Source organism: Heterocephalus glaber, unplaced genomic scaffold (genome assembly GCF_053883595.1).
Source record: "Heterocephalus glaber isolate CG9 unplaced genomic scaffold, H.glaber_assembly_v1.0 deba00001442, whole genome shotgun sequence".
Lineage (NCBI taxonomy): Eukaryota > Metazoa > Chordata > Mammalia > Rodentia > Bathyergidae > Heterocephalus > Heterocephalus glaber.
The window spans coordinates 50,828,375-50,856,277 of NW_028258296.1; the positions used below are offsets into that span (position 1 = coordinate 50,828,375).

General features: G+C 45.9%; 1 protein-coding gene across 1 annotated transcript; it reads left to right on the plus strand.

Annotated features, from left to right (window-relative positions):
- Atp1a1 (ATPase Na+/K+ transporting subunit alpha 1) lies at positions 1 to 27,903 on the plus strand. Its single transcript, XM_004853808.4, has 23 exons — positions 1 to 253; positions 9,957 to 10,067; positions 10,560 to 10,619; positions 12,293 to 12,499; positions 13,074 to 13,187; positions 13,491 to 13,625; positions 13,806 to 13,923; positions 14,360 to 14,628; positions 15,138 to 15,336; positions 15,626 to 15,735; positions 17,302 to 17,436; positions 17,926 to 18,118; positions 19,522 to 19,697; positions 20,740 to 20,876; positions 21,495 to 21,645; positions 22,228 to 22,396; positions 22,536 to 22,690; positions 23,036 to 23,159; positions 24,365 to 24,510; positions 24,623 to 24,753; positions 24,908 to 25,009; positions 27,088 to 27,179; positions 27,549 to 27,903. The coding sequence occupies exons 1-23, from the start codon at positions 242 to 244 to the stop codon at positions 27,575 to 27,577; spliced, it is 3,075 nt and encodes a 1,024-aa protein (XP_004853865.1). The 5' UTR covers positions 1 to 241; the 3' UTR covers positions 27,578 to 27,903.

Here is a 27,903-nt window from a genome sequence, read left to right on the forward strand (position 1 = left end):
GAGCTGCGGCTGGGTCTGGGGCGCGGAGCAGCGGCGGGAGGAGGTGGACACGTGGCAGAAGAAGCGGTAGCGGCCCCGGTGGCGGCAGCCTGGGCGGCGGCATCAGCCCTCCCGCCCCGCGGCAGCCCTAGCGCCCTCCTCTCGGCTCCCCCGGCCCAGCTCGCTCACTCGCTCGGCCGGGAACTGCTCTGTTCTCCGCTCTCCCGCGACAGGACCGCGCGCCGGGTGCAGCACCGCCGCCATGGGGAAGGGGGTGAGTGCGCGGGGCTCCGGGGGCAGAGGGGAAGTCAGAGGGCGCCCGCGTCCGGCGGCAGCCGCTAGGAGGAAGCGGCGCGGCGCTGCGCGGTGCGGGTTAGAAGGCGACGCACTTGGGAAATGGAGGGAGCGCGGTAACGGGGGAGGGCTCGCGGCCGCGGGCTCCGGGGGCGGCGCTCGGGAGCCGCGGGGCGCCGGGCCGGGCGGGAGGTCGCTGGCGGCCCCGGGGCGGAGCGGGCCGGCCGCATCCCCGGGCCGGTCGCCTTCCCCTCCGCTCGCCCTCACCTCGCGGCTCCCCTTCCTCCTTCCCTCCGCCCTCTGTTCCCAGAGGACGAGCGCTCCTCCCCTTCCCCCGGGGCGCTCCGCCGGGCCCCCTCCCGGGCCGCCGCTCCCGCCCAGGCCCGGCGCCGGCGGGGCAGCCTCCGAGTCGAGGCTTCTTCTCCTGGAGGCGCTGGGGCTTAGCCAGCTCCCCGCCGAGGCGGCCGCCCTCCCCCAAAGGAAAAAAGAAAATAAAAACTGGCTTCCCCTTACCGCGTAGCCCGGCGGGCGGGCCGGTGCCAGAAAGGGTGTGTCCTTACCGCCCTAAGATAGGAGGCCTTGAAGGTATACTTCTGGGAGCGGTCATGGCCGCTCTCGGCGGCGGGATGCACCCGGTATCTGGGGCCGTCTCGCCGTGGGGAGGTGTACAGGTTTATTGGGAGGACCGGCCTTGAAGAAACCCAGGCTGACCCACCAGGGCCTCTGGGTACCGTGAGCCTTGGCAAAGGACCGGAGGCTGTGGGTCGGAAGGCCTTGCCTTGCCGGTTTCCAGCACCACCGACTCACTCAGAAGTGGCCCCCGAAGGAAACGAGGGATCTAGGGCCAGAAGAGTGAATGGCGCAGGCGTGGAGCGCTCACTAGGCCGTGTTCACCCTGATACTGTGACGCCCCGATATATCCACTTAAGTGATTCCCGGAGTCCAAGTCCATTTGGGGGAGAAATATATATATATACATATGTATACCCAGGATGACCTGAAAAGTACCAATTCATGGGATTAAGAAGCACCAGACCAGGAGAATACAAGTGAGAGAGAATCCACTATTTTCTCTGCAAGTCTTCAGGTCCCTGCCTGGCTGTGAACAGTCGTGAGGGCAGAGGGAGGGCTCGAGCTTTGGGTACTGTGGATTTTAAAGGCAGTAATTGGAAAGGCTTGGGCCGGGTAGGGAGAATAGGAGCTAGTAGCAATGCACAGCATGTGTCACTTTTCAAAGGGGAGGGCTGTACCAGGCCAGGTAACCTCCTTGTTCTCCACCGTGGGTCCTGGGTTAGTTTAGTGAGTGGCATGTGTTTGTACCACGCCATCAAACCCTAGGCCATTCCTGTAAGCAGTTCTTTTAAAGCTCGTTCTTTTTAGAAATCATAGATGCATACATACGAAGGCCTGTGAAGGTGAGGTGACTTGCTCAAGGTCAAATGACAGAATAGTGACAGAATAGACTTTGAATGGCCCGTGGTCCCTCAAGCCTAAACCTGCATTTATTCCTTAACCATTATCTTACAGCAGAGCTCTTAAGTTATTCTTCAGATAATTGTGACATTGAATTCGTAGACAAGACAGGTTTTGAGTAACTAATGTACATATATGTAGATGTCTCATAACCCCACACAACCACAGAAGTGACACATTTTGAGTAGTTAGTGGAGGGTCAACCCAGATGTCTTCAGGAATCCTAGTAGAATGTCTGCTGATTGGCAGACACAAGATTGTGGTTAACATAAGATAATATGCTCCCTGTCATAATACTTAGTATTCTGTGTATTCTGGTACATCGAACACTGGGTTGTGTGTGTGTGTGTGTCCATGTCCATCCATTCTGGTTACTTATTGTGATAGTCCAAATGTTCAGAATATTTCATGCTGAAATGTTGGGATTTTTCCACATGAGGATTAAAATGTGGGTGGAGTGGTGACTAAAGCCCTGCTGATAATTGGTTAACTTTACCAGGAAGCGCGTGTGTCGGCAGCTAATTGTTAAGGTCATTGTTAATTTCTTCCCCCTGTAGGGCTTAGGATTTGATGATATTTCAGGTGATTTTTTTATGTCCTTAAAATCGAATTCCTAAGCATTTGGTAGGAAAACGAAAGAACAGCTCTTGCTGAATCATTCCTGGATGAAATAGGATTTTGTCCCTTTTATTCTTATTGGGTGTTTTAGCCAGTGACTTGGCTTAAGTCCTCAGCTAGGCCTGCCACCCACCACTGAGTAGCTCACCAAAGGTACACACGTTAACTGTTTAGAAATATGAGAAACTGTTTTCTTAAGTTTATAAAGGACGGGGGAGGGGGCCTTAGGAGCCTTTCACTGCAGTTTTGGGTTTGAATATTAACTTAGTTACCTAGAAAATAAATCATAGCTTATGGGTAGAGATTTAAAGAGTAGTAGGGAAAAAGTTCAGGTGACGGTTGCACACAGGATACACATGTCAGCAGAAACCCTGGTTGTATGGTAAAATTATCCAGCTGCCCTTTTGGTGCTCAAGTTGAAAGTGTGACTAAATATCCTTTGGCTGCTATAAACCTAGTACTTTAGACTCAGAACATGGTAAGGGAGGGTCCTAGTGCAGAGTTGCTGGGCCTGGCCAGAAGCAAGTGGAGTGGGTGCAGGAGGCATTGGTGACTCCCTGGGGGGCAGAGAAGAGGGCTTGACGTCGCCTCCCCCCTGCCTGTCAGTTCTGGCCTCTTGGGTTCTCTGCACCCTCTCCTGAGGGTGTGTGTCCTCTTTGGGTAGCCTACTGTTTGTTCATTTGCAGTCTTCTTGGCCAGTAAGTTTGTAACACTGTGATTCAGCTTTGGGCGGGAGGTTGGGAAAGGGAGCTCTGCATCATAACCCTGAGCATATAGAGAGCAGCCACAAAGCAAGTGCCCCCCATTATCCAGGTGAGGTTTCAAACTTAGAATATACAGATTCTCAGGAGTGTTAGCCCTACATCACCTTTTATTCTGTGTGTGTTTGTTTTGTTTTTTGAGACAGAGTCTTGCTATGTAGTCCAGACTGGCCTTGAACTCACTCTGCAGCCTAGGCAGCTCTCAGTGATCCTTCTGCCTCAGACCCCCCGAGTGCTGGGATTACAGTCATGCACCATCATGCCCAGCCCTAAATCACATTTTAGATGAAAGGCAAATTCAACATTTTAAAGCACAATAAAAAACTAGGCATTCATATGTGTTCCAGTACCCTTTGAAATCATTGCTTGCTGATTATTTTAGCAGGAACTATACAGACTAGTGACTTTCTCTTCAAATCAGGCTGTTCTTTTTAAATATGTTAAAAGTTTAAAATGAGAAAGAGGCTTTGCCTAAATAGCTATGAAGGATTTTATATCAAAAAGTTAAAATAGTTGCTTCACTTGAAAACAGTCACCCCGAAGCTCCCTCCAGTCTCTGGTCTGGCCTCGGGGTACATACTCACCCCAGCAGAGTAATCTGTTCTGTTTATGGAGTGTGTGCCGTGCCAGTGTGCAGTGTGACCATTGTTGCTGGGCTTACACAGTAACTGGAACCGAGAACATCAGGCCTTCAGAGGCAGAGTTTACTGTTTACCAGTTAGTCTTAAGCCTCTTCAAAGCCAGAGAACAGTTTTCCTTACCCCTGAAAAAATTAATGTTAAAGGTTGGAAATAACAGGGCATACTGTTAATTGCCCTTCAAAGGAAAAAAAAAGGGGAAATGTCCATTGATCTTGCTGAAAATTGCTGTCTCTGCCCAGTAAGCAGATCTATTTAGTAGCATTTTAGGGTTCCATCTGCTTTCACTTTTCCAGTGAAAGACCTTATCCATGATTGCTTTTCACTGAAGCCTTAGTGGAGGGGCCTTTTCAGCCTTTTGTGATGGGAGGAGCCTGATGTGGGAGCTAGGCTGCCCTCTTCCAGCTGCCCAGGGCCCTGTGCCAGCCATCGGCCCAAAAGAAGAAACACGAGTGTCAGATCAGATGGGCTCAGGGTAATCAGAGTGGCTGGGTTTGGACAGCAAAGTACTAGGCAGAACGCTTCCCCATCCCTGCCAGCACTGCCTAGTTCTAAATGAGACCGAAAATACGTGTCCTGTAAGTGATAATGTGAAATAAAGAAGACTTTAAAATCTGCTGTGTGTATAACTCCTTTCTCAAATTCTCCTTCACTTACATATTTTGGGGAAAGGATTCATAGGAAAGTCAGGCCTGAACTTTCTCACATTGCTATGAATTAAGTGTGAGAGGAAGTGTGTTCTTTGGCTGGAGTCAGAGAGACTGTTCTTTGCATATGACTCACCTCATTAGTTGTGCTGAAATCTGCTAAGAATCCGCACAAAGTTCTTCACATTTATATTTGACTGATGTTTGGGATAGCAGTTTCTGTCAGCGAGAAAAGAGCGCCCCCCCCCACACACATTTTCTCTCTGGTTTGGTTTAAGTCCTCAGCCAAAGGATTTTTGTCCAATAGACTTTATTCCGTTCCTTTGTGACTTTGTAATGTAATATACCTGGACGTTATTTCTCTATCTGGTTTTATCCAACCCCTATTTAGTAACAGCTATCCCATGTTCTCTGTTGGCGATCTGAAAAATTGATTTATGGTGGTTTGAGCTTTATCTTTGAGATTTGCCTTGCTTGGCCTGATAATGTTTTGTGATCAGTGGGCTTAGGTGTTTGTATTTTTAGTCTGTTATGACGATGGTATCCAGGGCCCTAGGGCACTTTAGGGGCTTATCCTTTTGTATTTTTCCTTTGTCTTCCCCGTGATGCTTCCAGGGCCAGGGCACCATACCTGCTTTAGTATTTCAGCTCATGTTGTATTTCTTTAGGCCCTAGATGCCTTTACCTTTTTCAGACTGCAGTCATTTTACTTCTTAGCTTAGGTTTCAGGTTACCAGTTAAGGAATGATCAGAGTTAGTGGGACTTGCTTAGATCCCCTCATAATTTGTTAACTTGTACCAGAGTAATCTGGCAAAAAATTGGAAAGGGTGGCAAGTAGAGGTTATTAAGAAATAAGCCAAAGTTTTTACTCTTCTGGGTGCTCAACATAGAGGCAGCACCATCCCATGGAAAAAATTAGGGGAGGGGGTCCTTTTGTTTTTAACAACTGGTAAAGCAAAGTACATCTTTAAGAGGTACTGAATGTATGTTTTTTGTTTTTTGGTACTGGGGATCGAACTTGGGTCCTTGCACTTGCGAGGCAGGCGGCAGAACCACTGAGCTAAAATCCCCGGCCCAAGAGGTACTGAATGTAAAGCACACTGATTCTTTACACATTGCAGAATTTTTATTTTCAAACGACCATGGAAGCAGCCTGCAAGTAAGGTGGGATGGCAGGTTTGCTGAGAATTTGCATGCAGGTGGATTAGAGAGGAAGGTAATTCACATTTATTTTGGGATGAGGCAACCCAGGAGCTGTCGCTCCGTCCCCTTGACCCCTGGTGGCGGATGGGCTGCAAGCCAAGTGTGGCATATCCAGCTAGGCTCACAAAGGACCTGCGGCTTTGGCCTTGCTAGAGGATATTCTGCAGTGTGTGTTTGGGCGAATGAAGGAGCGTGAAGGCGTGGTGAGCCCTTGGGCCCATCCTCTGCTGAGAACGTCTCTGCACTGGTGTCATCTGGGCCCGGAGAGCAGTCTCAGTGTCCTGACAGTTGCTGTTCGCCCTTAGCCCAGCCATCTTGTAGCTTGCAGATCCTTGGCTAAGAAATTCTTTGTATACCAACTAAACCACTTAGTTTTAGGAGCAGATGAAGGTGTCATAAACTGGATTTGATCACTTCTTGAAAATCAAGTAAAATTTTAAAATACCCCAAATAAGGTATAGTTTTCATAAAGGTTTAAGGAATTTTCATAGGAAGTGAGGAATGGCAGTAATCTGTAAGTTAATTAGAACCAAGTTATAATAACTTTTGTGAAGTACTTTGGAGAGTACCTTTATTTATGTAACTGTTGAATAATTTAATCACATATGATTCAGGAAAGGCGGCCAGTCCTCACCCTTTTAACAGGATCTCAAACAAGGCAGTGCCTGTAGGGCAACCATCACAATCTGAACCCATCCCTCAGCTTCCCTGCCAGGGTGGAATTTGCCAAATAAGAGCTCAGAGGTTCCATTCTTACCATCCTCCTGGCCAGCTGTGAATTGGGCTGCATTCAGGGCAGTTACTGTTGCCATCCTGGAGGCCTGTCTTGCTAGTCAGAAGCTTTTGTTTGTAGGTTTTGGAAACAGTGCAGTTTTTAGGTGTTTTGTTTTCATTTTTGATGTCAGTTCCTTGACTAACCAGACCATCCTTGTGCCAAGTGTTATTCTCATTGTAAGGGACAAGGAGACTGAGGCAAACTGTTGAAGGTCATGTAGCTGGCAGGTGGTAGCACTGAAATGACTGGGAGCTGAGGTATAAAAAAACCATCAGTAGATCTGTCAGAGTGAGGGGAAAGGCAGGCTTCTAAGTACTCCCTAGACATGTTCATCCATACTCACTGGAAATTGCAGAAGTCTAAAATCTCAGAGTTCCCTTCAGCCCCCAGGACTGATGCTGATGCGGTGGGGATGTCAGTAACACCTAGTTGAGGAAGCTTCAGAAGCTGCCTTGCTGGGTGGTGGTTGGACGGTAAGAAGGCTGTGGGGCAGTGCTGGTGGCAGCCGCAGCTTACACAGACCCCAAGAACTGCACTTGTGGGAAGGAAGCCCCTTTCCCAAACTACATTGTGCTTTTTTTGTGGTTGCTTCTCTTTCCTCCTTATTGGCTAATAATTTTCTGTAGCTGTCATATCTGTCCGCCATCCTTCTCCTTTTAAGTGATGAATTACTGAAGAAGAGGAAGGCGCATCTTATTCCATTCTGAACAGCCTTGGGCATATGTTCCTCATTGTGTCTGCCGAGATTTTTAGATGACAGCTTTGTACATGTTTTAGCCTTGGTTCCTCCTGTCCAGTTTTTTCTTACCATCTCTGAGATCTTCTTCCCTCTACCCAGATCAAATAGTAGTAAAATTTATAGCAAATCTTTTGAGAGGATGGAATCCCTAGGAAGCCAGGATAAAGTGGTGACGCGGCCTTAAACTGTGCCACACTGGGCGAGTCCTTGCCCTTGCTGTGATTTCTCAGTTCCTGAATCAGAATGGATAAACCCCTAACCCAGCTTGCCTCATTTTCACCAGTAGCCCTTTTGTGGGTGGTGTCGCCTGGCCCTGGCCCTGTCCCTATCCCTGTACTTTTGCTCAGAGACACTCAGAGAGGTGCCGTCGTGGCGCATGGTGTGGGGCGGTCCCCCCCCCCCATTTGCTGTAGGAGTAGGGGGAGCAATCTGAGTCCTCTAGCTGAGAAAGTAAGAATTGCGTCCCCAGCACCCAGGGGACTGAGTGGGGGCCATTGAGGCCATTGAGGAAGCACCATATTTTTCATCCCTCCCTGCCATGACTTTCGTTTCCCCCAAAGAAAATGTCTCACTTGATTTTACCTCCGTTCCATTTCACCCTGCACACCAAACACAAAAATACACACACCCTTTTCAGCTTTGAAATTGTAATAATTGAGACTTATAGGAACTTAGGTATTTATTACTTAACCCCCACCGCCCCAGGATAGGCTAGTATTAAATTCCTGTTTAACCCATGGGAAGAACTGAATTGTATAAGTTGCCTAGTGAAAAAATGAAGAAAAGGCAGTTTCACATATTAATACTTTCCATATACCTTGCAAAAAAGACCTCATTAAAACTATGCCTTATAGAACAGGAATTGGTAAAGAAAGGGGAGCTACTAAGGAATCCAGATTTCCAGCTAACTTTACCATTGATAGCCAGCCATAGAGCTTGCAAGCAAGACATTTATTTTATAAACAGTGATAAAACATTGGAAGGTGTCCAAGACCTAGCTACTTCAATAATTCTCCCTTCTTTTGGAGTAGAAAATATTGGATGTCTGTGAATAATCAAAGCATATAGATGATGAGGCTGAGAGATTTTAGACTCGTTCCTTTGAGGTAGAAGCTCTTGTCTTTCCCTTTTGTTTTGTCTCTGCTTTCATTGCATGTGATTATTTTTCATTTTAGCTCTGGAACCAAGAGCTCTACTTAAAGAGGCACTTACAAATGTGGTTGTTCCACAGTGGAGAGAATGTCAAGAATGTCAACTATCTTTAGACCTGCACCATTCTGAACTGATAAGATGAAAACTGAAGTACCTTAACTCTCTTGGATGTTATTTGTCAAGTAACACTGCCAATGGCCACAAGAGTTGAATGGTGTAGCTAATATAAATATCTCCAACACCCACTAATATGGAGTAGAAAGTTGAAGTCTTTCAAATTCAAATGAATTGTATTTTATTTGCAGCTGTATTAGTTATAGCCGGGGATTTAGCTCAGTGGTTCCGCCGCCTGCCTTGAAAGCACAAGGACCTGAGTTTGATCCCTGGTACCAAAAAAAAAAAAGCATGTATTAGTTATGACTGGAACACATGTACTATTTTCATTTCAGCACAATAAAATTATACTCTTAAGTACAAGTTCCTAGGTATCGCCTTAGTAGAGAGCCACAAAATAATAGTAATAGCACTGTTATCATCATCCGTTTAGGAAAATTACTAATACCTCCTCCCCCCCCCAGTTGTAGATATGGGAGGCAGTTTGGGGAGTAGGAGGCCAGGTCTCTTGTGCTCCTTGAACTGACTTTGAAGCACCCCGTTCGGGCTCCTTGTAGATCAGCTCAAGCATTTGAATGGATTGGGGGAGTGGAACAATCTAAATTTAAACTATAGAATCAAGATTTTCTCTGAAAGTTCTTCCAGTTTTCAAGAAGTGTAGGTGGATCCTGTGAATTATGTGATAGTGCACATGCATTTCCTATATCCTGCTTATGTCAAAACATTTCCAGTGACTTTCATTTTGGGGATTTTATTTTCAGGCTTCTGAATGGAGTGAGGATTTTTTTTTCTTTCTTTTTTTTTTGTCTCAAAGAATTTTAGGAATTTTTAGGCTGACTTAATACAAGTAGAGGAAAAGGTCCTTGTTCTGATATGAACACTAAAGATACTTACACTTGATACCTAATGCTATCTTTACAATATGAAAAAAATTTAATATAAAAGCATTTAGATATACCATTTAACTCTCAGAAATACCAAATGAGGTTGGTAGTGTTCTTATTTCCATGCTGGAGAAGAAGTTGATGCCTGAGAGCTAGTGATTTGCCCAGGAATGCACAGCTGGGGAGTGGTAGAGCCCAGGACTTGAACAAGTTAACTCCTCAGTACTGGTCTGGGTATCCCAGTTGGTAATGTGAAAGACAGTTTCAGTCTTCTAGTGGGGAAGATAGAAGGGTGAAGGAAGGGAGTCTCTGCATTCACCCAAATGCAAGTTTCTCTGGCAAAAGGCCATTATGTAACTGCACGACTTGCCCACTGCCCTTCATGCCCTCCCATGGAAGACCCTCAGGTGCATCTTTTTTTTTTTTTGGTACTGGGAATTGAACTTGGGTCCTTGCACTTGCAAGGCAGGCAGCAGAACCACTGAGCTAAATCCCTGGCCCCTTCAGGTGCATCTTGAGTAATGGTGGCAGCATTAACAGTGGGTGCACAAAACCTGCACTCTCACATTTTCATGAATGTTATCCCACTGACTGTTTCAAAACTAGCAACATCCCCCATTTTGGTTTTCAGGTGCTGTGCATAGTTCACAACCACCCCTTTCTCACTTTCTCCTGTAGGCTGGACGTGATAAATATGAACCCGCAGCAGTTTCAGAACAAGATGACAAAAAGAACAAAAAGGCCAAGAAAGAAAGGGATATGGATGAACTGAAGAAAGAAGTTTCTATGGTAAGCTGGGAAGAAGCTTTTTGTTCTGAAAAGTACTATTAGAGGGTTGGAAAAGCTCTTCCCTCCGTCTGACGTTGTTGAAGGTCTGCAGAAGGTCTGGCTAACCTCGTGGGCTCAGGGTTATGCTGAACATGGGTGGTCGAACCTCTGCGGGCCCCAGAGGCTTCCATACATTTAACCTTCTAGAGCTGTCTGGCCACCGCAGAGGCAAATGAGGTCTTTCTAGATCTCTAAGAGCAGCTGGTTTTCGCAGACTTCATGTGGCAGGCAGTAATGGACCTCTATCACCAGTATTAACTGTGGCCAGTGAAGAACTCTTGGGAGACAGCTCTATGGTTGTTAAGCTATCAGGCAGTAGCTTAAAAATGTACCCAAGTAAAGAGAAACTGTGCTTATTTGCCTAATGATAAGAATAAGCAATGTGGATGCTTTCTATCCTTTATTTTTCATGCTATAATGTTTTAATTCTGTTCTGTTTCTCTTTTCCCATAGGATGACCATAAACTTAGCCTTGATGAACTTCATCGTAAATATGGAACAGACTTGAGCCGAGTATGTTTTTGTTTGAAACTTGTATAGAATCCTAGTTTTTCCTATTACATTTTGTCCCATGTCATGATCTGGCCTTGGGGGTTCTAGGAAGAGTGTAGTGACAGCCACCATGTGAGTGTCTACTATGTGACATGCACAGATCTCGGGCTTTTGCATGCTGCCATTTGTTTTTCCTGAAACTTCTTGAAAGAGGATGTTATTCTTCTTCTTCCCTTTTTACAGTAGGTGCAAAGCAGTGGGGAGTATGAGGACTTGAGATTGGCCCCAAAGCCATGCTCATTCCCAGACCTTTGATTACAAATGTTCCCTTTATTTTTGTACATTTGTTAAATTGAAATGACTACTTCAGATAGTTGGATTTTCAACAACTTAAATTTTTAAGCTTTTCCCAGCCAGCTCATTGAAACATGTCAAAACCTTGGTTATTCCATCCTTTGTTTGAAACTTTCACAAAATTCAAAGAAACTTTTTGATAAAAAAATGTGTTGTACCCCTATTATCTAGAGAATTTTGATGTTATGTTTTCTACAAACATGAAAGCAAATCTGAAGGGATTGATATTTGTAGACACTCACTAAAGAGTCTGAGGAATGACTGGCAGCCCAAGCTTCTCAGTGTCACTGTTTCAGTAGTACGGCATCGAGGGCTGTAAGAAGACCCGAGGGCAGAGACATCCGAACTCAGAGAGGGCGCCTTGGCCAAGCTCAGAGTGACATGCTGTCAGCTACTCTGTGCCTACTGTGGGCCAGGCCGCTATAAGCCCTTCACCTATCATGTCCCACTGCTCCTACTGGGAAGAGCTGAACTACATTCCGAGCCACTGTTTCAAATTTTATTTTGAGACAGTCTCAATAAGTTGTCCAGGCTAGCCTTGAGCTTGCAGTTGTCCTGCTCCGCCTTCTGAGTAACTGGGATTACAAGCATGCAGCTCCACGCCTGACTCACCTAAGTTTTTCTTAGAATTTGATGAGGTGTGTTCTCTGTGAGCTAAAGCAGTTACTCAAATGCAAGTCTATTGCCTTACTTATAAATAGGGTAAATAATAGGTTAAAAAGGGTTGTCATGAGAATTAAACGGGTTAATTTTTAACACATTCCCACCAGCTTGAACAAGTGGTTCAGTCAAGCATAGGGCAGCCGTGCATGTACGACTGGTGGTTCAAGCTACTCAGCAGTGAGACATACATATTACGGCCATCCTAAGAATAAAATTCTGTCCTTAAAACTTGTCTATAAATCCAGTAAGACTTTGGATTTCTACAGAAAGCTTTTCTTCCTCTGTTGTTTATAGAGCATTTCTCCCCTTCCCTGACAGAGCTAGTACACAGATAACTTAAAGCCCTTAATCTGCAAGACTGAATGGATTCATCAAAACAGGTATCTTTTAGGTCAAAATGTAATTTGGCACATGTCCTGTGATCTAAAACTTAGAAAAACCAGGCTAGATTCAGATTTGTCCATGGATCATTTTTAGAAGAGTTTTAATGGGGATGTGGGGTGTTCCTCAGGAAATTTGTACTTCTTGTTTGTGTGAACCAAAAATTCTTTATGGAGAAATTTGGCAGCTGTGTTTTGTCCGAGAATCCTTTATTGCAGTGTTGCGGCAAACTCAAAAGTGTGTTACCTTCCACATGCTGGTGCAGTTTACCTTACTTGTATTTCTGTACTCCTCAGGGCTTAACCTCTGCCCGGGCTGCTGAGATCCTGGCCCGAGATGGTCCTAATGCCCTCACGCCCCCTCCCACTACTCCGGAATGGGTCAAATTCTGCCGGCAGCTGTTTGGGGGCTTCTCGATGTTACTGTGGATTGGAGCAGTTCTTTGCTTCTTGGCCTATAGCATTGAAACCTTAAGCATGGAAGAGATGCCATCAAATGATAATGTGAGTAGTAGGTCCACACACAGTGTCATCTTGGCCTCTCATTTTCCACGACTTATTTTCAATTATAGCAGCTGCTGTCGTCCAGGCCCAGCTGTCCCTCCCGCTTTCCTCTGGGGAGGTTTTTCCCTCCCTCCCTCTCCCACTCAGGGCTCCCTGTGAGCCGTCCACCTGCGGGTGGCTGCTGGGAACAAGCAGGTCCGCTGAGGTACTGGCCCAGATCTGTCTGCCACTTAGCAGATGGCGGAGCACAGCTTTCCATGTTGGCACACTGCACCTTGGCAGCTGTTCTTGTGAGGCCACAAGTTGTTTGAAAAAATACCTTTGTTTTAATATAGCAGGAGAAATAAGATTTATCCAGAGCATTTCCACAAGTCTATCGAGTTAGTGACTAAGAGTCTGCATCTGACTCCATTTCTGACCCTCCGGTATATGGGCCCTAAAATGACAAATTCGAAGTCATGCGTTCTGTATTTCTGAACCCTGGATCTTTCTGTTTTCACTTGGTCAAAAATGATTCGAATGTTCCCACTTCTCTCCTAAGAGCCATCGGTCCCATCTTGTTTTTGCCTTCCAGTTATATCTTGGTGTGGTGCTGTCTGCTGTTGTCATCATAACTGGCTGTTTCTCCTACTATCAAGAAGCTAAAAGTTCAAAGATTATGGATTCCTTTAAAAACATGGTCCCTCAGGTATGTGATGCTTTGTCCGTTCCCATCAGGTGACTTGACAGCCCCTGACTTGACAGTTAAGGTTTATGAAGTGATTCCATTCAAACACAACCCAAAAAGCAGGCACACTATCTGAGAGGATTATCTCTTAGATAACTATTGAGCAAGCTTTTGTGTCTTGTATAAATCAAAAGATGGGTAATATCTCTGCTGTGTATTCCTGAAATTAGGAGTGTAGATCATTTGCGATTTGCTTTTCTGGTTTTGGTCATTCCCTTTTCCCTGTCATTATCCACTTAATGGTATAAACTCTTCTTTCCAAAGCAAGCCCTTGTGATTCGAAATGGTGAGAAAATGAGCATAAATGCAGAAGGTGTTGTGGTGGGGGATCTGGTGGAAGTCAAAGGAGGAGATCGAATCCCTGCTGATCTCAGAATCATATCTGCAAATGGCTGCAAGGTAGACTTTTTTCCTTTTTCTCTGTTTTTTTCAGTGCTGGGGATCAAACCCGGGGCCTTGCATGTGCTAGCTGTGTGACCTCCTGTAGCCAGCTCTGCCCTTGGGCAGATGCAGTTGAGAGCACAGCAGCCCGTTACATAGCCCATGTATTCACATGCTACTTACTCTTCTCACACACAGGTGGATAACTCCTCCCTCACTGGTGAATCGGAACCCCAGACTAGGTCTCCGGATTTCACAAATGATAATCCCTTGGAGACGAGGAACATTGCCTTTTTTTCAACCAACTGTGTGGAAGGTAGACCATTTTCAGGAACTCTGAAGGATGACATGGTATTTATTGTGAGTGTTAATAAAAACAAAAAAGACCAGAGGCACAGTTTTTCTTCATTGGCTCCATTTCGTCAGCACCAAGCAGAGGTAGTTTACTTGGTGGCAGGGGAAGTCTGGTGGCTGGTTTGCCCCCTCCCTAGACCCCGGCAGTGCCTCTGGTACTGACAGCACCAGTCCAGTGTTGCTACTGGGGCTGCTGCCCTCTGCTGCCCTGCCAGTGGGCAGAGATCTCTTTGCCAATATCTCTGGTTTAAAACAAACAGCAAATAAAGCCATGGTGCTGGTCCTTTACAAATGTGTTTTACCCTTTTTTGAAACCATCCTATGTCACGGTGCAAATTCTGCAGGGTTTTTCTAGTTTGGTACAATTTGGTACAATTCTTTCCTTTCTTTTTTTTAAGGCACTGCTCGTGGCATTGTTGTGTACACCGGGGACCGCACTGTGATGGGAAGAATCGCTACCCTGGCTTCTGGGCTGGAAGGAGGCCAGACACCCATAGCTGCAGAAATCGAACACTTCATCCACATCATCACAGGTGTGGCTGTGTTCCTGGGCGTGTCTTTCTTCATTCTCTCTCTGATCCTGGAGTACAGCTGGCTCGAGGCCGTCATCTTCCTCATCGGCATTATCGTAGCCAATGTGCCGGAAGGTCTGCTGGCCACTGTCACGGTAAGAGGCACGGGCAGGGCTGTGGTCGCCTCTCTAGCTTAGCTTTCGAGGTGCAGGGCTCGTCCAGTACCTCTGATGAGGGGTTGCCACCTTAGTCTATTCATTCACGTTGCTCTATGTTTTTTCCTCCATGCTGTGTTTTGTGGTAAGCTTTGACTAGAAAGACCTCAGCATATGTTTATTCAGAAACCCCAAACATACATTTTTTTCTTAAATTACCACACACATGATCCACAAGAGTGTAATGGAGAAAGAAGAACTGGTGGATTCGTTGGGAATAGAATGTGGTAAATCCTGGCAAGGTTTTCTTTCTCTGTTTTGTTTTTTAGGACATTGCTTTTTTGGTGGGGGTAGGAAGGAAACTCGTATACATGTTGTTATGCCCTCAGACTTCAGAAGAAGATTGGAGAGATGAAATTTGGGATACATGCCTCCCACAGGAGGGTGTAGCCGGAGTTGGTACAGAATTCCGACCCGGTTGAATGATCTTGTCCCTCGTGTCTCGGTAGGTGTGTCTCACGCTTACTGCCAAACGCATGGCACGGAAGAACTGCTTGGTGAAGAACTTAGAAGCTGTGGAGACACTGGGGTCCACATCTACCATCTGCTCGGATAAGACTGGCACTCTGACGCAGAACCGAATGACAGTGGCCCACATGTGGTTTGACAATCAAATCCACGAAGCTGATACGACAGAGAATCAGAGTGGTGAGACCAGGGACTCCCTCACGCTATTACCCCTGCTCCCGTTGCTGACAGCTCTTACATTTTTTTATAATCATCTGATGAAGTCAGATTTTTCTGTATGTCAGTAGAAAAGTTATTTTGCTCGAATCCTGACAGAAAGATGTCTAAAACTAGGTTGGCTACAATAACTAGGAAGCAAGATATAGCAAGTGCATCAGATTTTTATAAGACTTTAATAGAACTGAGATTGTAGCATAGTATTCAAAGTTAATATGTCATTTTCCTGTCATGTTTCCTTGCTTCCTGTTAGGTGTTACATTCGACAAGACCTCAGCCACCTGGCTTGCTCTGTCCAGAATTGCGGGTCTTTGTAACAGGGCAGTGTTTCAGGCTAACCAGGAAAACGTCCCTATTCTTAAGGTAATGCTCAGGAGTTGTTGTTGGCCAGTAGGTCGCTTGGCGGGGGCGCGGGGTCCACCGAACAGGAACTGCCAGAGGAATGTGCTTTCTGAGCAGCACCTTGCCTGTGTTTCTGTCAACTCATTTCACTCTCGAACTGTGCGATGCTTTGCTGTGTGGATTGTATGGTTGTAGATGTGAGGTACCTTCAGTGCCCATGATCTGTTGGTTGGAAAAAGAAGACATAATAAACATTGAGGACATAGCTTTAGTGACTCAATGATCATATTTGCGTATTAGGAAACATTAGATTCCAGTAAATCCCTTAAGCCATTTATTTTCTTAAAGAGCTTGACTGTTTCTCTTACCTTGTTTGTTCTTAGCTTGTTTACTAATGATGCAGAAATAAGATCAGGGAACAGTAAACTCAGTGCATGGAATTCTCACGCAGTGTGAAATGACCAAGATTTTCCTGCATTGCCCTAGTGCCTTCGAAGTCTCACAGGGATCATGAGAGCAGAGTCCTCAGGAGGACAGAGCCATGTGAGGCGCCGGGCTGCCTGTGGTAGTTTTCAGTAAGAATTTTGCCAAAGCAAGTATGGCGTAGGAGTCACTGAGAGGGCTTCTCTTGTGAAGATGGGGCACCTTTATTCCTTGAAAAGATTTTCGTGACATTCAGTTGACTTAAGAGTGATGCTGTTTGTCTTGGGGCTAATATTTGAGATGTTTGCCTCATGTTTCTTCCTTACCTCAAAGTGGAAATTCTCTAGGCTTTGAGCATTGTGCCTTGCAAGTCTCGAGTCCTTCCTGATTTAGAAACCCCAGAAAGGTAGCAGAAGATGGATTCTAGTATCAGTGACATTACTACCCCAAAACTTAAAAGGTTGGAATAGGGGAGGGCAGCAGCCCCATTCTGTTTTAATACTTGATTTTTCTTCAGAGTGATCCTCACTTACTTTCCGTTTCTCACCATACGTGGCCACCTTTCTTTTTACTCAGGGCCGCTGTTCTCTGAGTATTCTTTTGCTCATCTGCATGCACAGCCTTGTGTGTTCCAAAACATTTTCCTGAATAAAAGTCGTTTACAACTGGTAGTGTTTTTAGTAAGTCAAGGTGTGAGTGTTACTTTATATCAAGTTTTACTTGGCCCCCTTACAGACGGTTTGTGCCAAGTCCTGAGACCCTAAGCCATTTTCTTTTAAATTCTAGGATAGTGAGGGGTGTTATAAATGTTTACTTCTTCCTTGGTGTTTTCACGTTCATAACCACAAATATGCATTTCAGAATAGCATTGACTTTTTGACTATCACAGGGACAGGGGATCTGGAAGTAGGCTGAATAGGTTAGGATAGGACAGGTGACACCGTCGTGTGCCCTCTTAGCAGAAGCTGATGTGTGGGGGGAGTTGGAGTCTGAGGCACTGAACAGCAGTGGTCTGAGTTCCATTGACTCCTGGTACTGCTGCTTCCTCCTCCCCTGCTCTTTCCCACCTCTGACAAAGTTGTAATACATTCTGTTTTTCCTGTTTCTCAGTGATGCCTCAGGGAAGCCTTCATGGATTAACTAACAGATGATTTCTGCTTACAGCGGGCAGTTGCAGGCGATGCCTCTGAGTCGGCACTGTTAAAATGCATTGAGCTGTGTTGTGGCTCTGTGAAGGAGATGAGAGACAGATATGCCAAGATCGTCGAGATACCATTCAACTCCACCAACAAGTATCAGGTCCGGAGGTCCTGCAGTGGCTGTTTAAGTTTGATGTTAAATTTTACCCATGATAATATATAAGGTCCCCAATTATTTGAATATCAATAGTATAAGTGAAACCTCTTCCAAAATACTTGTCCGGGCCATTTGAATACCTGTTTATGGTTTGAAATAGGGGGAGTGGGTATGGGAAGTGTGAGCAGGTGCATATACATACGAAAGGCTGTACCAACCCCTTTGTCTCCATATCTCCTTTGGGAGAATCTTACATGTGCACATGTGCATATAAAAGTGTTGGTGTTCACATAGCGGTTCATGAATATGTCATAGTGCTCATTTTTCTCTGTAGCACTCAAAGTATGTCATGAAGTATGAGATACTTCAAATTTCAGAGAGGAAATGGTGGTTTATTTTGTAACAAATACTAAGTAGTGAAGCCCAGTTTTCTTGCATGGACTGTCACACACAGCTAGCATCTGATGTTTCCATCTGAACTCTCCTCCACAGTTATCCATTCATAAGAACCCCAACACGAACGAGCCCCGACACCTCCTGGTGATGAAGGGTGCTCCAGAAAGGATCCTGGACCGCTGCAGCTCTATCCTCCTCCATGGCAAGGAGCAGCCCCTGGATGAGGAGCTGAAGGACGCCTTTCAGAATGCCTACCTGGAGCTGGGTGGCCTCGGAGAGCGAGTGCTGGGTATGCAGGCAGCTTGCTGACAGACGGAAAGCCGGGTGCATCTCTGCCGAGCACACCCCCCCCCCCCCCCCCCCCCGCCTAGTGGACAGACACAAGTGACCCCATTAACCTTAACTGCAAGCCTGCCTACCTTCCTCTGAGTTTTTCTGGGGCAATCCTACTGATTTACTTATTGTCTTATTTATTGTTTTGAAAACAGTAAGTCCTAAAGCAATGACCAATGTGTTGGGCTGTGGCAAACAGTCCTGCTGGGTTGCTTCTGATTTGTACTTAGACCTGTGGTCTCAGGCTGGTCACTTCTTTTTTTTTAGATGTGGAAAGAGATGCTTTATCATCTAACCCTTGTTGCTGTGGCCATGGTCTATAATTAATTAAATTAAAATTATTAATTCTTCGTACACTTAGACTGAAGTCCTTTCCTGAGCACCCTAAAATAGTTGTGCATTTCCATGGGAACAGACAAGGCTAGCAGTAAACTTTTAGGCTGAATGTTTTCTTTTATACCCTGACAGCTACTGAGACTTGGAAGCTTTTTTACCCACTATCCAACATATTTGAAAAGTGCTATTTACAATAGTTTGTGTATTAACAGATGCAAATTCATTATTCATGTGATCCTTACTGTTCTCCTTAGACTGGATACCTTAGGACTGATTGCCTGGTCTCATCTTCTTGTTCATACCCTTGCCCATGTAACCATGGTGTGCCTGCCTCAGCTGTCTGTCTAACTGAAAGACCTTCAGAGTGGCTAGCATGAATCCCCACACTGATGCTCAGTCATGTATTTTGGTTAGATGAACAAGCGAGCAGAGATGTGGCCTCCACTTTCCCAGCAAGAGCAGCTGAGACAGATACTTCAGTGGTTTGCTAAAGCTAAGTAGCTTACTGTCAGTGACAGATCTAAAACCCCGATATGCTGATGCACAGACTTAGTGTTAGCAATTCAGTCTTTCTTCCCCACATTAAATATTCCTATTCCTTGGTAAATGATTCTGTCTTTGGATTTTCTTTTCTTTTGATAACTCTCTATTATTCCTAAAGGTTAAAACCTTCCTTCTGTTATAGAAGTAGACTTTTAAGAAATACTGTAGACTGCCAGATGCTATGGTGCATGCCTGTAATTCCAGTTACTCAAGGCTAAAGCAGGAGAATCACAAGTTGGAGACGAGCCTGGGCCACTTAGCAACACCCTGACTCACAATAAAATCTAAAAAAGGGAGGGACGAGGAGTGAGCAGTACAGGTCAGTGGTAGAGAACCCCTGCATTCAAATAATTCCTAATACAAAAAAAAGTCCAAACTAAACATCCAGCAGAAGGCAGGGATGAGGGGCAATAGGCTATAGTGGTCTTTCTGTCCCCTGCAGCCCTGGAAATCCTCACAATCCCCCTGTCTTCCCTGTAGGTTTCTGCCACCTTCTTCTGCCCGACGAACAGTTCCCCGAAGGCTTCCAGTTTGACACTGATGAAGTGAATTTCCCTCTGGATAATCTCTGCTTTGTTGGGCTCATCTCCATGATTGACCCGCCCAGGGCTGCTGTTCCTGATGCTGTGGGCAAATGCCGAAGTGCTGGAATTAAGGTAGCGCTCACCTGCCTCCCTGGCTTCGTCTCTTGGGCCTTGGGACATTCCACTTTGTGACTGTTGATTGCCCCAGGTGCTCCGCTGTCTTCCTCACCTCGAGTTATTAATTTCTCATCTCCAAAACGTTAGATACAACCAAAAAAGATCAAATAGTACTAAAATGGTGGTGTAAATAGAGTGAGAGGTTTTAGAGGAGAAAAAAATGCTAATTTTTAAATAAATTAAGCAAAGTGAAAAATAGCACAAGGTTTTTTTTGTTTTCGTTTTTGTTTTTGTTTTTGCTTTTTTGGTACCGGGATTCAAACTTAGGACCTTGCACTTTCAAGGCAGGTGCATCACTGAGCTAAATTCCCAGCCCCAAGGTGGTTTTCAATTCGGAGATGCCTGCATTAATCTAATATACTTGTGCAGTAAATGGCATTCTTCTGTTTTAAGTACTGAATATGTAAGTGTCCTAAGCCTGTAGGTATTTGATTTGTTTCCATTTTTTCATTCTCATGAGTAATACTGCCATGAAAAGCTTGACAGAAATTATTTTCCCGACACTTTGATTACTGTACTTCTTTTAAAGTATATTCTTTTAAGTATAATCCCTGGTTCAGAAAAAGTAGCAACAATTTTGAATTCTTTTTACATAGTACTGTTTCTCAAAATGGGGCCAGTTTGAAAATGCTAACTGGCAACCTGTGGCTCCCTTACAGTCCCACTAGCATTGGATTTTTATCTGTTTTGTTGGGTTTTTTTCTTTTGTTAGTTTTAGTAAACTTAAGTATTTTTATGTGACTGTAAATACAAAAATAGATGCTGTGTATACAGTGTGATATCCCTGTGTACCGAGATAAAATCTGTATATTAGCTTTTTGTTTCTTTTCTGTGAATTCATGTGTTTACATTTTTGCCAAATTAATACTTTCTTGGCTTTATATTTGGTATTCACAAGCCCTTAATACTGTGTTTACTCTTACCTACTCGCATGTAAGACTTTTTAAGGTCATTTGCTTGGCTGCTATGTTCAGTAAATGATTATGTTTTATTTCAGGTCATTATGGTCACGGGAGACCATCCAATCACAGCAAAAGCCATTGCCAAAGGTGTGGGCATCATCTCAGAGGGCAACGAGACTGTAGAAGACATCGCTGCCCGCCTCAACATCCCAGTGAGCCAGGTTAACCCCAGGTGAGGCAGGAAGTTCAAACTAGCCTTCTCATCACTCCTGTTCAGAGTGCCTCAGGACTGGTGAAGTCGTGATAAATTCCTTAGTCTTAAGTCCACTCCCGATTTCATGCTGTTTACTGCTATGCTCCCCAGCACTTAGCCCCTTGAGGATTTCCAGGTTCATGCTAACACAATAAAATGAGAAGAGGACAGTTAGCTAGACAGTTCAAGCCAAAAGGAGAAAAAAAATTGGCAATAACATAAAATATATAAAGGAGTTTCATCTTTGTTTTCTTTCGTTTTTGTTTCATTAAGTTTTAGGACCTCACCCTACTTGGGGGATAAGGGAGGTTTGGCTTTTCATTAGCTTTGCTGCATATTGTTTCAGTGTGTCTGGTAGAGATGGAGAAAGGAAGATGATAGGCCTGTCCCAGGGGTAGCTGGAATCCCTGACTCTGTGGTCTGTATGAAAATGCTCTGGAGCTGGTAAAGCCTTGCACAGAGAATAGCCCTGAGACTGGGGAAAGTTGCTTCTGTGTGTTCAGTTTAGGACGTGTTTGCAGTGTGTCCCTCTCGAGGTGATGGCATCATGCTGGGAAATTATAGATAACCATTTTGTGTTTTTGGTCCCAATTCCAGAGATGCCAAGGCCTGTGTCTTGCATGGCAGTGATCTGAAGGACATGAGCCCGGAGCAGCTAGATGACATTTTGAAGCACCACACTGAGATTGTGTTTGCAAGGACGTCCCCGCAGCAGAAGCTTCTTATTGTGGAAGGCTGCCAGAGACAGGTCAGTGAGCCAAGCCGGGCCAGGCCAGGCCGCAGCAGGCACTGGGGACCTCTGTGCCTGGGCTTCCGGTGGAACCTACCTGGCTTCGTCAGCCTCGGTGTGCATATGTCAGGAGGGGCCGCCAGGCACAGGAAGGAGGGCGACTTGTTATTCAGTATCACAGAAGCACTTGATGGCGCAGGTCCCCAGGTGGCCCCGAGCCTGAACCTCAGGTGCCTGCTCTGGAATAACAATATGGGGCCACAGTATCAACAGGGGAGATGGGGATGACCAGGAGATTCTGTCTCCACCTTGAAAAGCCGAGAGGGTGTGCACAGAGGAATGGTATTTCCAAGAATGCCTCTCACCAAAGTCATTGCTGTGAGTGACCCTTCCTCGTTAATAGATGAGGAGAATACATTTGTTGTCTTCTCTTTTCTGTCATTTGGTGTAGGGCTTTGGCTGAAAGGTTCTGAGACTCCATCTGAACGAAGTGGGACAGGAGCGGCTCCTGTAGTCATGCCCAGTAAGGGCAAACGTCCCTTATTTCCATCACTTTAAGAAACAGGTTTTATTAACCACCTTCCTTGTTTTTCTCGGCAGGGTGCTATTGTGGCCGTCACCGGTGATGGTGTCAATGACTCTCCAGCTTTGAAGAAAGCGGACATTGGGGTTGCTATGGGGATTGCTGGCTCCGATGTGTCTAAACAAGCCGCTGACATGATTCTTCTGGATGACAACTTTGCCTCAATTGTGACTGGAGTAGAGGAAGGTGAGAGCACTGGATATAAAGTGTTCACCAAACACTTGTCCAGATACGTACTTAGCGTCTGCTTCTGCCCCTACTGCATGTGTTCAGTTTCTACTCTTTCCCTTTAAGATGGGTAGTAAAAAAAATCTTGCTCTCCTAGGTCGTCTGATCTTTGATAACTTGAAGAAATCCATTGCTTACACCCTAACCAGTAACATTCCGGAGATCACCCCCTTCCTGATATTTATTATTGCAAACATTCCACTACCGCTAGGGGTTGTCACCATCCTCTGCATCGACTTGGGCACTGACATGGTAAGTGGATGTCACAGCCACACGTCAGGTAGTGGTAATGCCCTCGTGTGCTGGCGTTCGCACTCACACCTTGTTTGGGGGACCCACGAGGCTGAAGCTGGTGTTGTGAAGAATTCTGAGGAATGGTATTCAGCATGAAAGAATCAGTATTCAAGGCAAAAGTCCACACTTGCTTAGCAACAGGACTCTTCCCTTTTGCATAATTTGGCTTTTTAAAAAAATGACATCTATAATATTATCTCATGGGCTAAAAAACAGATTTTAAAAAGAGAGGATAAGAATTTTGTAACAAAGACCATGGTGCTTTGTATTGATAACTTTTAAGTCCCCTCTCTGCCCCGCCAGGTCCCTGCCATCTCACTGGCCTATGAGCAAGCTGAGAGTGACATCATGAAGAGACAGCCCAGAAACCCCAAAACCGACAAGCTAGTGAATGAGCGGCTGATCAGCATGGCCTATGGACAGATCGGTGAGCCACCATGCGGAGCAGAGCCAGCTCATTCAGAGGCTCTGTAGTGCTGGGTCTGCCCCAGGTTCAGGGGGAGTTGAGACTTCAGATCCAGTGTGATCGATGACATCAGGTTGAGCCTGGAGTTCTTAAAAATTCTCTTCCACATGAGAAGAAACCTTTCACTGTCTTCCCAGTGAGCTTTTGGCAAATGATAGTTCTGTTAGTTCTGAAGTGCAGTCACACTGTGATTGGGCTCAGCTCTCCCGGGGTTACTTATTCTTTCTCATGGAGCCCTGCAAAGCCCCAGGCGTGGTGCTGAGGAGCTACTTGTATTATTAACTCATCAAGGTGGCTCCCCTGTCACTAATTTGATTGGAGAGTTGAATGCTGAAGAAATATGTGGATTTGGCAGCTGGGTCACGAGGTCACACCAAAGGGTGGTCTTGGCTAAACCCCCATCTCATGCTTGATGTCTCCGCCAACACCTGAGTGTGATGGGCCGATAGGAAGTCTAGGAAGTGGCCAATCAATATTTTGTCTTTAAATCCTTTGCCTGCCCTCCTTCAGGGAAACCCAGGGAAGCCTCTGTAAGCACTTGTTCTTGCCTTTGTGCTGTGATAACAGAACAGATCGAATGAAGTACAGCAGATACGTGCCTCGTGGAAATGCTGCCCACTGAGTAACTGCCTGGTAGCCTGTGCTGACCTCCTCCGGGGAACCCTAACCAGGCCTCAAGATATGCAGGCTGGGGTCCAGCCTGAGGAAGTGAGGGTGTTGTGATTGTATTGGATGACAGCAGAGAAGAGTCTTGAGAGTGAAGGGAAAGGTGTTGGGTCAGAAGATGCCACAGTGGCTGGTAAACAGGCAGTGTGTAACTTTTTGAATGGTGGAAAAGGAAGTTGATTTTCCCTCAGGGTTATACCTTGACAGAAGCAGATGTTCAAGTAAGAGAAGTGGAGGTTTTACAAACAAGGCCCATGTGTCATTTTTTTAAGCTCTAAAAAGTGATTCCAAAATAGAGAGGGCCTTGAGCTCAGAGTGCACGCAGGGTCCTCCATCCCATCACTCTTAGTCCGTAAGTGGCCAGGCATCTCTACCCTAAGAGTTCCCCAACCAGTGATAAAGACCTTGTGACTTCTCAGCTGCCGTAGCGATTAGATAAAGGGGGTGGAGATGGCCTTGCATGAGATTCTAGCATTGAGGTGCGTTTGCCCGTGTCCTAGGTATGATCCAGGCCCTGGGGGGCTTCTTCGCTTACTTTGTGATTATGGCTGAGAATGGCTTCCTTCCAATTCACCTGTTGGGGCTCCGTTTGGACTGGGAAGACCGGTGGATCAATGATATGGAAGACAGCTATGGGCAGCAGTGGGTGAGTGAGGGCTTCTTGCCTGGCTAGTGCCAGTCCAGGTCCCAGGAGACTGGCCACAGTGCCGCTGGCCACAAGCATGAAGAGCCCAGGTTTATGTGACTCTGCGTTGCAGACCTACGAGCAGAGGAAGATTGTGGAGTTCACCTGCCACACAGCCTTCTTCGTCAGTATTGTGGTGGTGCAGTGGGCCGACTTGATCATCTGTAAGACCAGGAGGAATTCCGTCTTCCAGCAGGGGATGAAGTGAGTAATGAAGGTCACGGCAAGGGCTCCTACTCAAAGAAGAGCCTGGTGATTTGTAAACCCTTTGCAAAAAGCTCTGCCATTTAACACATAGCATTAGAAGAAAAACTTCTCTGTTTGCATCTTTGAAGGTTTTTTCTCTCTTGACTTTTAGGAACAAGATCTTAATATTTGGCCTCTTTGAAGAGACAGCCCTTGCTGCTTTCCTTTCCTACTGCCCTGGAATGGGTGTCGCCCTTAGGATGTATCCCCTCAAGTAAGTAAATAGAGCCTCTTTCCAAGAAGTGTGGAAATATAGTAGCCCACCTTTCCCCTCATGATGTTCATGAGTACTAATTCAGAATGTAGAGTGCCAAGTACACAAATCCCTGTGGATTACAAAGTTGGGAAAACCTTGTCCTTGAACATAAATCAGACTAGCATGACTACTGCCCAGACCTAGAATATGGTCCCAGGTGAGGCCAGACAGGCTTTTGGTTCCTTGGAATTGCCCAGCAGCTTACCATGTTGAGTCCTCAGGTCCTCTACAGCCATAGTCCAGCTGTATTTAGAGGCCACCTGAGGCTGTCTTGGGCTTTGGAGACCCAAGCTCAAATCCTGATTTGCTTATCCTAGTCACTATGACCCATCACAAGCCCTCACCTTTCTGGGGCTCTGAATCCTCTGTTCCCACAAGAAGCAAATCTAGCTCTCTCCTACTGTGCTTTGTCATTAGTCATGGATAGAATGGGTCAGGGGAAGCAGATCATTAGTCTTCCCCTCAATCCAGACTGTCCTTAAACACACCAAATGACTTGGCCCTTCTGTCAAAGTTGAATTTTCATATACAAGGTTCACCATAGCTCTGTGTCTGTGTGAAACACTTGAGTGTTTGGTGATATCTGGAAACTGACTGAGATTAAAGCAGCTATCACATGATTAAAACATGCTAAGTCACTGAACATGGGACCCATATGACAAGTGCAGTGCATCAGACTTTCAGATTCCTGCTGCCTTGCTCTCACCCATCTGGACCATCTCTCAACTGACCTACTACCAGCACTTCCGTTCATTGATCTCACCCTTAAACTAATCAGAACCTCTTGGCTCTTGCCCTCCTTATTGGCTGTGTGTACATAGCTGTGGTGCAAGGTGGAGACTGGTATCTAGGGTCTGTCTCTCTCGGCCTAGCCTTTCTCTTCCCACACATGCCTGTGGTGAGTTCAGTATTCTCTTCCCCTCTGCCCATGTATTTGGTAAGGACGCTCCCTCCTTTCCCTGGACTTTCCCTTGCCCTTCCTCTATCCTGATGGTCCCTCAGGGCTGGTCTCCTTGGAGCTCGTCTCCATGTGATCTTGCCCTCTTGGCCCTGGGCAGTTGTATCTCTTCTTTGGCATTACCATTTCTACTCCCCGCTATATTATAATCATTAAGGCTTGGGCCACAGTATCTTGTTTTCCCAGTACCCTGGACAGAGCTGGCATACATCAGAGGCAAGATATGCCAAGTGGCCAAAGCCGTTGTTTACAGGGCTGGGGGTGGGGTAGGAGATATAGAGCATCCTGAGAGCTTGCGGGGAAAAAATCACACTAAATGGGGGCAGTGCCTCAGGACATTCCATTTCTGGGCACATCAATCCATTGTGACCACTAGACAACTTGTTCCTGGCAGGTCCTACCCAGCTGTGGAAGGTGGTTTGGTTCCTCTGTTGGCTGAGTTCAGTGAGACCACCTTTTCACCACTATGGAGGACACATAGAGGGAGGAAGAGTCTGCCGGAGCCCTCCAGGCTGGGAACTGGCGGCCTCCAGGCCCCATGAAGACACGCATCCTCTGTTAGGGCTCAGTTTTTTTCTGTCCTGGCCGTCAGGGAATCAGAACATACAGTTGATTGTCCCAAATTACATTGTCAGAGACCAAATTTAGGTGAATAAACTTGTTTTGATGCAGTTCTTTGTCTTTAAATGCCAAGACCTGAGACCAGTGCAGGCAGTAACAGCTTCATAAGTATTCTAGAAGGGAAGAAAGAAAGTGTCTGGTCATCTGTTCTTGTCAACAGAAAATGTACTCAAGTCATCCTATAAAACAAATCCTGTGAAAAGCAAACCCTAGACAGGCAGAGCTGCTGGTGTAAAGTGTACGGGCCGCTGTCTGTGTCTCTACGCCCTGGGCGCACAGCAGCAGCCTGCCTGCCTGCCCTTACGGTGATTTTATTTGTTCTGTTAGTGACTCAGCCAGCAGTGACTATACTTAGTTTGACTGTTTCCTTGTCACGTTCCTAGTGATGTGTGGTTTTTCTTTCTTCCTTTGAATTGTGTTCATGTGTCTATAAATTGGTGCCTGATTCTCTTTCCAGACCTTCCTGGTGGTTCTGTGCCTTCCCTTACTCCCTGCTCATCTTCGTGTATGATGAAGTCAGGAAGCTCATCATCAGGCGGCGCCCTGGCGGTAATTCGGCATTGTAACTGTGGTTGGAGGGGCTGATGGGACTGTGGGTCCCTTGACTCCTGAGGGGTCTGGGCTCCCTGAGTGGTCGGTCTGATCACTGAGGCTCCTGTAAGCTGCTGCAGTCACATCTTCAGCTTGTGGGATTCAATCAGCATTTGAGCACATTCTAGACTTGAAAGTGCAAATTGAATGTAGTACAGTGACACCTTGTCAGAAACCTAAACCGTCTTTCCAATTAGCAGTATTTCTGACAAGAATTACATGGACCACAGTTGAGGTCCCATGTTGAATTTGATTGTAATACCCTACCAGCCCAGTACCTGCAGGTGGGTCCTCATCCCTGGCTTGTCTTTCTCTTTCCACCTGCAGGCTGGGTGGAGAAGGAAACCTACTACTAGTCCCCTGTCCTGCACGCCGCCGAGCATCGAGCCGCACACTCTGCATCTGCCCCTGCCCCCCTTTGTGTACTTCAGTCCCGGAGTCCAGAAACTTACCCTGGTAGGAAAGCACCGGAGCATGTGGGGGAAGCCAGCTGTCCTGGAATGAAGCATGTAGCTATAATAGGGGGTGGGAGGGCTGCCTGAAACATCCATCCACGGGAATGACAGCGGGGAAGGTTTTTATGTGCTTTTTTGCTTTTGTAAAAAAGGAAAACATGGAGAGATTTGAAAGAATACATTTTATATCTGGATTTTTACAAATAAAGATGGCTATTATAATGGAA

Bases quoted from the DNA above. Each gene is read 5' to 3' on its own strand.
- Atp1a1 (XM_004853808.4), top strand. The intron at 13,626-13,805 runs GTAGACTTTTTT...TCTCACACACAG, and splicing joins TATCTGCAAATGGCTGCAAG to GTGGATAACTCCTCCCTCAC. The intron at 17,437-17,925 runs GTCCGGAGGTCC...TCTCCTCCACAG, and splicing joins ACTCCACCAACAAGTATCAG to TTATCCATTCATAAGAACCC.